The following is a 14147-nucleotide window of genomic DNA, read 5'->3' as shown; positions in this document are numbered from 1 at the left end:
TTTACCCTGAATATGAATTAGGGAAATAACAGAGCATATGACTTTGTGGGGGAAGGAGTGCTGATGAAAACAGAGGAGAGTCAAAATCCATGGAAAATCAGACAAACTGGCAAAGGTTGGGCAGTCCCTTTGCTGAGAGAGTCCTGCAGGACATGAATTCTGTCCTGTAAGGAAAAAGACCCCAATGCTGCCTAAGGAAGAGTTAAAATCTCCTGGTAGGAAATGCAGTCATGGAGGGCAACAAGTTCACAGAGAGGAAGCAACACTCAGAGGGAAACCAAGTCCTGTCTCCAGTTCTTTGGTGTTTACACTAAAACCATCCCATTCCAGCACCGGGTGCCACTCCCAGTGCCCCAGCCCCTGTGCCTGGGCTCATCCTTGCTGTGGGGTCTGGTGACCAGAGTGCAGCTGTGCAGGGGTCACCAGTGCCCGGGGTGGCTCTCTGTACACATCTGCCAGGTCACCCTGTGCACAGGTGACACACGGCTGCTGCTGCTGCTCCTGCTGCAGCCTTGCAGAAGTCACTGTTCTGTGAACTTCCCAGTTGTTTAGATTGTTCTAGGGACATGTTTAGACTCTACTCCAGAAATGATCTCCCAAACATCTTAAGCAACTGCCTGCAATGGGAAATTGTGTGCCACTTCTTCCCCCATTAGGTCTGTCCTCGGCATGGAGAGAAGCCCAGTGGATAAAAGATGGAACAGTGCATCCCCTGCTCCCTGTCTCCATTTGCACAGCAGCCTCACACAGGACTACTTAGGCAGACCCTTAAGACAAACACTTGTTCCCCATCCTGGCCTCGCTTCTAATCTGCTCCCAGCTGAACTACTTGGACCAGGCTGCAGGCTTGATCCAAGATTTCCAGCTGAGTTAAGGAGGACAGGATGGAAAAATAAATGTCTGTGGGGGAAAAAAAAAAAGCTCCTGATAGCTCCTTAAATGCATTTTTCTACAATCCAAAAGAAATACAATAAACTCAAAACCCATTTTCCAACAACATTAAAGAGGTAATAAGGGTAAGTCCAAATAGGGCCAGAGGACCTGGCTCTCATCTAGTACAGATCAGAAGAACTACAGCTATTTTCAGCAGATGAGATCCATCCCTGTCATTTTACAGTTATTACAGCTAAAAATCAATTGTCCTTTCTTCCTGAGAGATTTTCTGGCAACCTCCTGCACTTACTATGAGCACTGCTTCCCCAGCCACCTCCCTATGGATTTCACAGCACCTGCTCCCCCTTCCAAGGCAGGAATACAAAAGCCAGGGCAACCCAGTTCCTCTCTCTGCTTTGTAATAGTTCATCCCTTTGTTCACAGCCCATAATCTACTCTTCACCAGTTAATATCCCTTGTGTTTTCCTTATGGCAGGTGCTTCTAGGAGCCCATAATGATCCCTGTGTGGGAACACTCTTTATCCCAGGGCTGCCCCATGGTGGGTTGTGCTGGCAGGCGGTGCCTGAGCTGACTTTCATTCTGTCTCACAGGAACAGCAACATTTATTGGTGTTTGTTCAGCTCTGAGCAGAGCTCAGCCCCAGCTCATCAGCACAGCACAGCCCAGGATACAAAACAGGAATCCCCTCACGCTTTGGTCTTTAATAAAGACCCACGGTTGCTTTGGCAAATAGTACAAGATAGTGAGGGCCCTTCAGGTTTTGCTGACGGCTTCCCAGAGTGAAGAGCTGCTCTTCTGGAGTCCCAACCTATCCCTTGTGAAGGTCGTAAAATCAAAGCTGTACAAAAAGCCTCCTTGTGCCACCCTTCCCCAGGGTGAGGGCACCTGTGGGCCCTGCACAGAGCCAACTGCACCTACATCCCCTTCAGGGTTTGCAGACCAAAAAACTGCCACCTTAGGGTACTCCTTATTCCAAATGATGAACCAACACTGACTCAGATTTGTAGTTTATCATTACAAAAAAAAAAGTGTATTTTTTATGTATAACTCACATCTCAAATAAAAAAGTGTAAAAAACTGAAGACTGAGAATGTACCTGAGGGCCAAGAGAACTACTACGAGTGAAATAGCTCTGGGATAAATTCCCTCTATTAAATTTCAGTTGGACTTTCTTGTCCTTGTTTATTTTGACAGATTATCTGCAAGGTCACAGGCATAAAAAGAAGAAAATAGTTCTGCTTTTATCTCACTCCACGCAGAGGGATTCAGTTGCATATCAAGAGTTATTCAAAGTACTTGTCAAGATAATTTCTTCTGGAGAGCAGATCACCATTGCCATGACACTCAGAAATGCTGTGCAGGGGTTTGTAGACAAGGCTGCTCAGTAAAAGTATATCGAGCACCAGTTGTATTGTTTTTGTATCTTAGCACAGACTAATTGGAATATGAAAGCTTTTAAGTAACAGCCAAGAATGGCTAATGCTTCACCAGATTATTAACTTGTACAGACTACTAATCAAAGATGAAACAAGTGAAATTGCAAATTATATGGAACAGACCCGAGGGACAGATCTGAGCACAGTGCTCAGGAATGCTATTCAACTCAACAGGAATACATTGTCTAAACAGAGTTTTAAGAAAATCTTGGGCTTAGTGACTCATACAAGAGTCATTCATTAGTACTCTGTAATTTCATCTTCGGCTACAATTACACAGTTTCAGCTGCTTCCCATGAGCAGAACCTTGCTTTCCTATCTCTCAGGTGTCATTCTGGAACTTTCTTTGGAGAACAGACCCCCTGTGAGTCGTTGTCATTCTGAAACATTTAGCACCAGATCTTATCGTATGGAAGGGCAGGAATGCATTATCTTCTTCATTCTTCTTATCTAAATGTAATATTTTGTATCATATAAACTTCCAAAGAGTTGAGAGGGGCTTCATTCTTACCCTTCATAGTGTCCTGTCGGGAGATTTCTTTACACAGCCAAGAGCTCAGTTACTGAGAGAGATTAATTTAATCATCAGCCCCTTCTCCAAGAGCATAAACAAGACCATTTCTCAGGCTCTGGCAAGCCGGTTCTATGTTTAGTTGGAAGAGCTAATCTTGCTTTAAATACTTCTCCAGAAAAAGCATTCCTAACATCAGCATCCTCCCCATCACAGCCAGGTTTCAGCTGTGCTTCTGTGCAGCCCCCCACGAGTCACTTCTCTCCTGGCTGTTGTTCGTTCTCACTTGCACTGAGCACATTTCTCTTTCCCCTGCTACGCCCAGGGCCGAACAAAGCCAGTTCACATCTAGTTAGCTATTAAGAGCTGTTAGTTAATTGGTACAATAGGGACTTCAGACTCTGGGTGATTAGCTCCAGGAATTCACCGTGCAGAGACAAAAGGCCTCCAGAGAAGTTTAAACAAGGGTGTGGGTTTTCCTGTTTAATTTTACCTGCTTAACTTAATACTGCTCTGGATCATTCAACATTGTATTATTTCCATATCGAGGAAGGGAATGGGAGACATCTTAGTGGTGACAGGGAGGGGAGTGCATGAATTCCCTCCTCGTGAAATAGCTAAGGCAGCCTTAAGCTCAAAAGGTGCTTCTTTACGCCTGAGTGCTCAAAGGGCAGATGTTAAGCCTTCCTAGGAGGAAGACAGGCAATAGGAAACTGTCTTCTTTTTAAAGGATTAACTCCTAAGTTGGAGGATGATCCAATCCTTCCCCCTCTCTCCCTCCTGCTGGTGTCTGTACAGAAAACAGCGATGGGAGCTGGTGGTTAAGAGAAGAAGGAAGAGGTTACCTGTACTACTTCCTTGACCAGAGTCTTGTCAGTCCCAGTTTTGGCTCTCTGCAGGCCGCTGACATCCTCTCCAATCCAAGTGATGAGGGCAAACTTGACTCTCTTACTCATGGCATCGCCGGTGGTGAATCGGACAAAGCCGAACAATCGCACATCATCTGCAGAGGCAAAAAGGGATACAGTGATTCAAACCAGGAACATCCCTGCCTTCCCGTTTTCCTGGGTGAGCCTATTGCTCTCACACACCAAGGCCAGGTGCTGATCCCGTGTTTCAATGCCAGCATTTGGGAATCAGGGGGCAGTACAGGGGCTCTGCTCATGTGCCCTGTGCTTACAAGGTGTGCTTTGCCTGGGTTAGCTCTGCCTCTTCTGGGTTCTCTGAGTTACTGGGAGGAAGCTGGCTGTGCTGGACACCCCACAGCACAGTGGAAATGGCTAAAACACAGCCAGCAGGCAGGTCAAGAGCACAGAGCGAACCCCAGTTACACATTCAGCCAAATGGTTCATCTGCAGGTCTGGTGAAGAAGGGAAGAAAGTGATATCCTGGCATCTCTTTCTTGCAGAATAGCAGGATTAGAGGCACATTTGATAACATTACCAGAAACTGGCCACTGTGCAAGTCTGATCCTTCCCCCTCCTTCCATTCAGTAACATTCTGGCTCACTTGGAGTATGAGTTTACAAGAAGGAGGGGAGAAGAAGGAGCAAAAGAAAAATCCACAATTGTCCAGGTGTAGTTTTCTACTCCTCCCAAAGCCCTGGAGAGAAAAGTCCTGGATTTTCGAACTGTGCTGATCTTTGTCTCACAGCTGGCTTGTGCTACACCATACCAGACTAATTTAGCCTGGCCATATGTGTGACAACCTTGCAGACTCTTATCTCAAACAGTTCCTTCCTCCATCTCCTGGTGACTCATGGATCCAGGCAGTTGGAAGCCTTCCTGATCAGGGGCACCATCCCCCTGCATCCCCAGGCTCCAAGGGATGCTGGAGTCTTCCACCAGGAGTGGCAGAAAGCAGAGCAGATGGACACTTGTGCAATTGTGGAATATTCTTAATCATGGCTTCTTCATCTCTCAGAGGTCATTCGAGGCCTTTTAGAGGAGGTGACTCAAACCAGAAGAACAAACCTGCTGTTTGAGACGACTCCTGGTAATCCTGGTACACTTGTTGTGACCAGTTCAACATGCCTTGGAGGGATTTGCTGGGTTGACTAATTGCCAGGTGAAAATGTAGGCTCCAGGTGCAGGAATGACTGCCAACATCCCCAGCACGCTCCTTGAGCAGCCAGGACAGGAGCTCTGGAGACAGGGGAGAAGCAGCTCTGGATTGCTCATCCACAGGAAATAAGCTGCTAGAAATCAGTGTTTAAAAAAACCAAAAAATTGGGATATTCTCTGCAAGCTGACGTATCTCAGAGCTTCTTTAACACTTTGATTTGCCAAAGTATGAACAAAGACAAATTCCCCTCGATAAAAGACATTTTAAGTCTGAAAAAAAAAATCCATCTCTGCTCTTCCTGTTTTGTTCTCTCTGTTCTTTTTTTTGTCGTTGACAGAGAAATACTGGGCAAACTAGAAAATGGATGTAGAGGGGTGTGTGTGAGCCAGTACAGTGTTTAAAACAAACTCCTCTGAGGATTTCAAAATAGAAACAAAGAGAAAGCTCTTATTCAGAGGGAAAACCCAGATGGATCTTTGGAAGGAGAGAAAGAGTCGTGTATCAACAGCGCAGGCAAACCAAACTTCTCTCTGTTACCCTGCTACTGGGGAGTGTAGGAAACTCACGTGGAGACTCCTGTTTCTGACAGCAAATCCTCTTCCCAAGATTGATTAGAACCATAAATGAAGCGACAGCCAGGAAATACCCAAGGTGAAACGAGACAGTAAATCCCCTAAGGTTACAATTAACAGATCCAGGAACAAGCCTTGCTTCCCCAGCTCCCACAGCAAAGGAGGCCACGCTCTGCCCAGAATTGTTCTGTGGCTCCTCTGGGAAGGGTGCTGGAAGGCACTTTAATGTCATCGAGTGCTGGGACGTCCTGCGCTGTACTGGTGTCACTGCCCTTCCCACCTTGAGCCTGTGGGGTTTTCATCCCTTCTACCCTTCTACCAAAGGCTGTTACAGAGCCTGAAGGCTGGAATATGCCCCTTTATAATAAAGAGAATGGAAAAAGATAATGAACATGAAAAAAACAGTGCTTTTTCATAGCAGCACAGAGAGGAAGTTCCAGGGATGCCCCATCCCTGGGAGTGTCCAAGGCCAGGTTGGATGGGGCTTGGAGCAACCTGGGATAGCGGAAGTTGTCCCTATCCATGGCAGGGGGAGTGGAACAAGATGATCTTTGAGGCCCCTTCCAACACAAATCATTCTGGGATTCTATGAATTTATCTGTCAGAATAACTCCCATTTTACATGAACCCACAGCTCACTGGCAGCAGCAGGATTTGCTTCTCAGCAGAACTTTCAGTGCTTGCCCATCCTGGTTGAAAGCAGCTCTATGACACTAAAGAGAGCCAAATCCCACAATTCCAGCTTTTACCCATGAGATCACCCGAGATGAGCAACTCTTACTTCACCACGTTCAGTCCCAGTAAGTTTAATGAGCACCTGAGGTTGGACTGGGGCTCTGAGTCACCTCTTGAGCAGAATTTCCTGGGGCTGCTTCACTTGTGGGGGCTTGAAGGGGTCACACCCCAGCTGGGTCCCATCTCCTCCCGTCTCCTCATGGAGTTTATATCCCCACTGAAGGCAGAACAGGCTCTTCAGCTGCCACAGTCTTCAGCCCAGTGTATTTAGCACAAACGCGATGCCTTAAGTCGCTGTGCCGTGTGCGAATCGCGGCAGCGTTTCAGCAGCTGCACACAAAGGCAAGAGGGAATGTGCATTGGAGCCCTGAGCAATTAACATGTCTCTGTTTCTAGAAGGGCATCAGGGATGGATGGAGAGGTTTTTAGCACTAGCTCAGCCTGGGTATAAGCCTCTCCAACTGCAGGTCAAAATCCCTGAGCAGAAGTGGCTGAGTTTCACAATTAGTCTGAAGCATGTTCAGAGTGATAAGAGGATAAAACACGAGTTCTTTCATGCTCCCAGATTTCCTCTTTCACAGTTAATCAGTTCTACCCTGCCACATCAAGTCCCCACGCTGGAAGTCATCAATGCCATCAGTGCCAATTCCCCGGGAAATCTCAAGGCATTAACATCCGCCACTCCCTTCTCACGCACAACCACTCGCGGTGGTTTTAGGAATTTGCTGGGAGTGAGGGAAGCAGAACGAATCAGAGAGAGACAGCCTAGATTTCCCCTGAAAGAGGAAATCCTGCGTAGAACCCCCTTCCTGGCTACTGAGCCATGCATTTCAGGGCAGAGAGAAGCAAATACCAGATCTGGGGGGAACAGAAATAGCAGCTTTATTTGAGATCTCACAAGATCCAAACAGCAGAAATTAACAATGTTAACTCAATTAATACCACGACTCCTTTCACAATGGCTGGACAAACAACGAGCAGCACAATGAATGCCTCAACGAGCATCACTCAGTATTTCTCTCCAAACTCTTTATTTATCAGTAAGGCAGGATTTTCCAAATACTCTGATTAAGCTGCCCTTGGCTGTCAGCAAAGCTTGATGCCAAACTATGGAGATTTCCTTCATGGTATCCTTCCTTTTTTCTACATCCACTCAAGTGCTTTGGTTCAGCTGTGCTGAAAAATTCCCCGTTAGATTCAAATGCAGTGACTCATCAGCAAAAGATAATAGCTGCAGGAAAGAAATACACTGGCAGAGTGTCACGGTTCTCAGGCTGAGGGCTCTGAATGGCCAAGCCAGAGATGTGCCACGATGGAAACACTGCTCCCAGCTTCACCTGCCTGCTGAATCAAGGTCACCTGCAGCAAGGCAGGCGATGGACTGACCTGCTTTTGTCTTCTGTCCAACAGTGAATTACTTCAGTGCATGACGGGTTCCATGAGGATTGAATTTGTTTACTTCAATTGGATTAATTTTAGATTAATTTGTCAATTTTCCACCTCTTCAGTCAGCCCTGTGGTCACGTGGCTACAGGTGCAGACACAAACGTTCCCTACCTCTTCCTACACTGTTTTTTCCTCTTAAACCCCGTGCTAAGCCCACAGATCTTGTGCAGTGCTGCCTTGCTGTACCCTGATGTGTTCATTAAATCATCTCAGACATGTCTGACCCCAGGGCCACCAAGGGCTTTGCTGTGGCACCAAACCTTCTCCAAGTAACACAGGGTGGCTGATGTAAGTGCAGGGACACAAGTGGACAGGGAAAATGACCCCACAGGGGCTTCTCTGGTCCAGTGAAGCCAGCAGGGGGTTGCTGCTACCCCAGTGACAGTCATGGTTTCTCTCCTGACCTGGGTGTACACTGGAAGGCAGAGTGGGAGCAAAAGGAGATCCAGCTCTTCCCTGAAGGAAGGAATGGTGGTGTTGGGTGTCCAGACAGGCCCAAAACAAAAGGCAGGCAAAGGGTACAGAGCTCTTCTTTCCCTGCTCCTGTGCCTCCCATGGGATGGCAGAGGCAGACCCACAGACATGACATTTTAATTAAACATCACAAAACCAAAGAGTTACCATCACTGCAGACCTTGACTTGATGACTTACTCCCACAAAAATCAGTGAGAATATTCCCTAAGCCCACACCCTGTCCATAGCCAGGGCCAGGCTAAGCCTGGGCTCCAGCTGGCAGCCAGGAGATCGCTGTGACCCTTCCAAGAGCACGTTCACACAGGCAGGGAGGGCACAGGGGCAGGGTGACAAATTCCATAAGCCACCCATGGCCCCAGGTCTTCCTTTAAATAGCCAGTAAGGGAAAGCAGGAGAGATGAACATGGAAGAGGAAAAACAAAAGCAGTAGGAGAGTAATTTACAAGGCCCATTTTAGCAACTTAAGATGCAGCCAAATGCAGATAAGCACCTATCTCATTATATGTCCTCGTGTGTTTTTACAAATCTTTCCTGCAACCTGAGGTGCCAATGTAACCTTGGTGATCTCTCAACTCACAGCTCCTACTTTTTTAATGTGCAGCTCAGGCTTTATGGGACAATTGATCTAAATCCCAAAAAACCTTGTATTTTTATTAGGAGACGATTCTATTTCTATTTTCTAATATTTTATGTCAACCCCAAATGATTTTATAGGGTATTTATTTCAGACCAAAGATTTTCTGTTCTTCCTGCTGCTGAATGCCCAGTGTGGTTTTGGTCTGATCTTTTCAGACACATGAATAACTATCCCATTTCATGCTGTCATTGCAATTATTTATCTGGACTGGGGCTTTCCAAATAAAAGGCTCATTATTTCTTTTGTCAGAGATGCATTGAAAACAGCTGTTCACATATGGTATGGGGGGGCCGGGGGGGGGGGGAATCCAGTCTTCTGACCACTCTACTGCTTAATGGCAGAATACACACTAAAAAAAATGAAATTAAACCACAGACAGAGCCAATGTGATGCTCTGCTTCTTCCTAACACAGACACTGAGGCAATGTCCAGGGCAGTCAGGTACAACTGGCACACACAGAAGCTTCCCAGGATGTCATTTCTGTTGTAACTCATTCCACTCTTCTCAGCAACAGCATCACCAGTTATAAGACTTTGAAATTAAAAACATAAAAAAAAAAAATCCTAAGAGCTTTCACATCCTTCTATACAATAACTTTCAACTCTTATCTGTTTCTGGCTTCAAATGCACCAGCTCAGCTGCTTTTTTCAAAGTGTACTGGTGGCACGTAGTACTGACCACCAAATTAATGCTTCCTCTGGAGGCAGGCCATCTGCAGAGGCAAGAGCTGGAACTGGGAAGTAAAATGGATCAGAAGCCTTGAATTAAGTCCTTGTTTAATGCAGAGGTAATCTGTGCTGTTAAGCCCAAGCAAAACAGTCCTCAACCAGAAGACGCAGGGGGTGTCTACACTGAGTGTTTAATGACCTTGACACAATAAATGTCTTTGGTCTCCAGACTCTTTGGGTCAGACAAGGGCCAGCACAGGCAGGACATTGGTCATTAGGCAGGGCTGCAAGAGGAAGAGCCACCAGCAGCCACCTCCTAATCATACAAGGATGTGCCAGTGGCTTAAACCGACCTCCTCAGCTTTACTTTGGGATAGGCTGGAGGAGAGGTGCTCACACATGTGGGGCTGGCCTCTGGAGGACAGAGAAGATGAATGCCTGGCTCTAAAGCAGGGTCTGCTTCCTCCCAGCCAGTGTTTGAGTTGTCTTGTGACACACAGACCTTGACAGCACCAGTACGATAGCGACTGACATGCACAAGTCCAGGGTTCAGGCTGTGTTGCAGCATCACCCCAGGACCCTGAACAAAAGGGCACTGAGGAAGCTCTTTTTTCCATGTTTCCTTCCTTTATGAGTGGCAATTGCTGTCCCCAAACAGGGGGATGGGAAACCGTGGTAGTTTAATGATGCCCTGTGTTAGACTTCTCTGCTCCTACCCAAAGCTCAGTGAAGAGCCTGGGGAGAAAAGGCCTCCCCAGCAGGATCTGTAAGATGCAGGTCTGATGTGGGACATGTATCTGAGAGCAGAGCAGTGGAGGAATGACCCCACAGCAGGGACAGCAGCAGCTCCTGGCTCAGGGCGTGGGCCTCAATGCCCCAGCTCAGCACCTCTGTCACATGTGCCCCTCCAGCAGCCCCAGAGTGGGGCTGGAGGTGTGCAGAGCTGGTTTCCGACACAGCCCTCCCTGAACTGCTGCTTCCTCTAAAAGAAGCAATTTCAGTTTCTCTCCTTTCCCTTTGTCCCCAACCACGCTGGTTCCCCGAGGAGGTTTGCAGAGTCAGTGATGGGCTGGGCATGGAAAGGGTTATGGATGGGGGGAAAAAAGCAAAAATACAGCCCTGTTACCAACAGCCCCTTCCAGCCCCCCCAGCCTCTGCCACTGCACGAGGCAGGACATCCACCACAGGCAAATGCCTTCCAAACTGGTAGAAAAGCCCTTGCCACTGGAATGAGCACACAGCGACCCCGCCCGTGCTGCCACCCGATGCCCGGGAGGGGAGCAATGTGCACGAAGGTGCTTTTAATAAGAATGGTTCTTAACGAAAGGGGGGCGCAGATGTTTGCAGCTCAGAATGCCGCTGAAATGGCTGGTGCAGGAAGTGGAACAGAGCGAGCTCTGGCAGTGACTCTTCGCCCTCTGAGATTTGCAATCCCAGCTCCGGCTCTCACCTTCAACCACCAAATCATGCTCAGCTTCTACCAGAGGCAGCTGCAGCACTTTGTGGCTTTCAGAGCAGTTTTTCTCACACAATAGGAATTCAAAACAAGGAAGTTTATTCTGATAGCAGGGTTTTTTAAATTTTTAATCACATTTTCTGAAGCTGTTTGCATTGATAGCAGCTCTTCTCCCCTCCAGTGAAATGTAAAAGGAGATGGAAGAGATCAGGAGGAAAGAGATGTAGCAACAGGAAGGAATAATATTTAGCAGCTTTTCCCATCCCTTGCTACTCTTCTTTACTGACTTCGTTTCAGTAGAAATATTCCAACCAACTTTACTTCGACTTTCTTCCAGATGGGAAGGAAAGCTCCAGCTTCACTGCTGGTACAAGGTTTGATTCCTGACTATGTCTAGCGGGCCAGGTGAAGGTTTTCTGCACAGATGGAGGCTCCAAAACTTGCATCTCTTCCTTCCCCAGCTGCTGCACCCTAATTCGCGGGTGGAGGAAGATCCTTTCTAGCATTCAGCCAAGGACCAGGCACCTTAGTTTGCTTTTTTTTTTAAGCCTCTAACAGCTGTGCTCCAGAGGTGGTTTTGAGGACAGTTTCTTGGCCCTGGTCTGCCAGAGAACAGCCCTCACCAGGTGCATGCCAAGGGAAAGGGAAAGAAGGAACAGGGAAAGGGAGCAATGGAGCGGCTCTAAGGGATTTAGCTCCCCATTAGAGGCTAACAATAGGCCACAGCCTACCCCACAAGTGCCCTGTATTTAACTCTTCCCTTACCGAGATTATTTCTAAAATACAGAAAATTTCCTGGTTTTTCTGTCTTGGGGCCAGCTTGGTTTGAACACCCTGTTTATAAACGGGTTTGGCCCGTGCCAGCGACGGCAAGAACACAAATGTGGCCGCACTCCAGAGTGCAGTGTGTGCCTCCATCAGCTGTTATCCTCATCCTAGCCAGCCCAACCAGTGCCTGCAAGCCCCTCTGCCTGCTCAGCCACTTCTAAAAGGATTCCCTTTGCCACAGAATGGAGGAGAGGAAGTTCTTAAGGGGGTGCCATCCAGAAAAAAACATTGAAAATCAGCTCAGACAAAAAGAAAGACATAGACTGTACAAAGATAAGGAGAGAAAAATAAATGGGGAAGGCTCCCCTGCAAGCCTCAGGTGTCTGGAGACACCGGAGATGCTCAGTTATGTTGGCCAGGAGAGGAGACAGAGAATGTGGCACTCAGATCCCGAAGTCACTGACCTCCCAAGGGAACAATTAATCACTGCCATGAACTTCCAAAGTGCTGAGCCCTGGGATTCCCTGGATTCCAGGTAATTGCTTTTTCCCTTCTGTTGCCCACCAAAAAGAGTTGAGTGGGAAGGAGTTCCTGCAGTGCAGTGACCATCTCTCCTGACACCAACTACAACAGGAGTTTTCCTCTCTTAGTTTTGAGAATTTTCCCTGCAGGTTCTCCAGAACAGCTGGAAACGATGCAGCTGTGTTAATCTCAGTAAGACCCCACTGCCAACATCGTAGCAGGGCAGCCTAAACCATCTTCATTTCATGGCTCCTTTCCAAGGACTAAAATACACTCTTCTCCTATGATTGATCAGACCTGTCCCGCCCTCAGTTACGTTCCTGGAAGTTCTCCCCTTCCACTCAATAAAGCACAGCCAAGCCCCGGGACTCACAGCCCCACGGGCAGGCACTGCTGTTTCCACAGCCACGGGACTGCCGGAGGTATCCCCGGGAACTGCCCCACCCTGAGAGGGCAGAGACTGCTCAATGCACGATTCCTGCACAGTTCAGACACATCATTCTAAAAATACAGGTGAACCATAGCACTTGATTGTACAGTAACTGGCTGAGCGAGGAAGACTTTGTTATAATCCAGTATTAATCAAAAATGCTCCGTGTCTCACATCACTTGGTGACATTGTTAACCAAAAGCAGCCAAAACAGGAGGAAAACCGAGATAAAAATCAAAACCCGCTTTTGTGAAACTCATCAAAAGTCACGACCAGACGAAGTTAAACTCCTCAGTTTATTCCTGTTTTCCCCAGGCTTTGTTCCTGCCCTGAATGTTCCGCAGCCGGCAGCTCAACAATCGACTGCCACGTTTAAACCCGGAGCCGCAACAGTTGCGGTTGTGCAACGCCACATCCGCGATTGTTCGCAGGGCGGTATTGTTCGAGCCCAGCTTTGCAATGACCACCCTCCGCTCAGGTTTCACGTTCTTAAAAAATCCCCCCAAGCCTTCCGACTGCAGTTACTTTAGTGCTGTGATTTTCAGAAGAATTTTAGAAGTATTTCATTCCCAGTGATCTGTAAGACCGCATCTTTCTAGCCACAAAAATTGAGTCGGTTTTGCCCTGAAATTGCATTGCCAAACAAGGCGACCGTTGCTTATCAAGGTTTTATCGGGTTTATAGCCGAGAAGCAGTGAAAGATTGTGCAAAGAGGGGAGAAGGAGCCGAAACGGTCTTAAGTCTAAGGGTGAGACAAAGGACCCGCTGGACTATGGACTTGAGGCAGTTGCACTCTGTGGAGCTGAAAACGCGACCCCGCAGGGCAGGGCAGGCACGGGGAAGCAGCAGCACTAATCCCAGTCCCCCCAAGTTTCCTCCCATCCTTTCCCCCTCGCACCGGGCAGCAGGAAGGGCGGAAAGGGGCCAAAGGGACGGAGACGGAGCTTACCTGTGCACTTCCTTTTGAAGGTTTCATAGTCTACCCCTTGGTCTCCAGGGACGATTGTAGAGCCATTGTACTTAAAAGTCACCCTTCGGGGAGGGAAAAGACAAAGGGAATAATACAGTTAAAAGTCACCTTTCGGGATGCGGGAAAGGCAAGGGGAATAACACATGTAAAAGTCAGCCTTAGGAATGGGGGAAGGGAAGGCGAAGAATACATTTAACAGTCACAGTCTTTAGGAAGGGAAAGGAGGAGATGGGGAACAATAGACTGAAAAAACCCCATCCTTTCGGAAGAGGGGGAGAGGAGAAGGGGACAAGGTCTGTAGAAGTCCCCCTTTGGGAAGCGCGCAGAGAGGACGGGGCATCCCATCGCACCGCTGCCCGTCCGGGGGGATGCCGGGGGTCACCTACCAGTTCACCTCGGTGGCATCGTCCCTGACGAGGTTGTACGCCTCCCTGCACGCCTCCTTGTCGATTTTGGTGGCCATGGGGGCGAAGGGGAGGGGGGCAGCGCGGAGCGGCGCGGAGCTGGGGGGGCCGCGGCCGCCGCTGCTGCCGCACCGCGCTGAGCGAGCCGAGCCGAGCC

General features: G+C 48.1%; 1 protein-coding gene across 1 annotated transcript in view; it reads right to left on the bottom strand.

Annotated features, from left to right (window-relative positions):
* The window catches only part of COTL1 (coactosin like F-actin binding protein 1), a 19944-nt gene extending 5797 nt beyond the window's left edge, over positions 1-14147 (bottom strand). Inside the window, exons 1-3 of the mRNA XM_042027106.1 lie at positions 13973-14147; positions 13566-13648; positions 3688-3845 (exon numbers count right to left, since the gene is read on the bottom strand). Of these exons, the coding sequence (XP_041883040.1) occupies positions 3688-3845; positions 13566-13648; positions 13973-14049 (318 nt within the window). The 5' untranslated portion in view covers positions 14050-14147. The remainder of the gene's footprint in view (positions 1-3687; positions 3846-13565; positions 13649-13972) is intronic.

The sequence above is a fragment of the Corvus kubaryi genome, unplaced genomic scaffold (assembly GCF_017639235.1).
Source record: "Corvus kubaryi isolate FWS band 111438036 unplaced genomic scaffold, C.kubaryi_AGA036_p1.0 37300, whole genome shotgun sequence".
NCBI lineage: Eukaryota > Metazoa > Chordata > Aves > Passeriformes > Corvidae > Corvus > Corvus kubaryi.
Note: the sequence above shows the minus strand (reverse complement) of the source record. Positions and strands in the feature narration are given on the sequence as shown.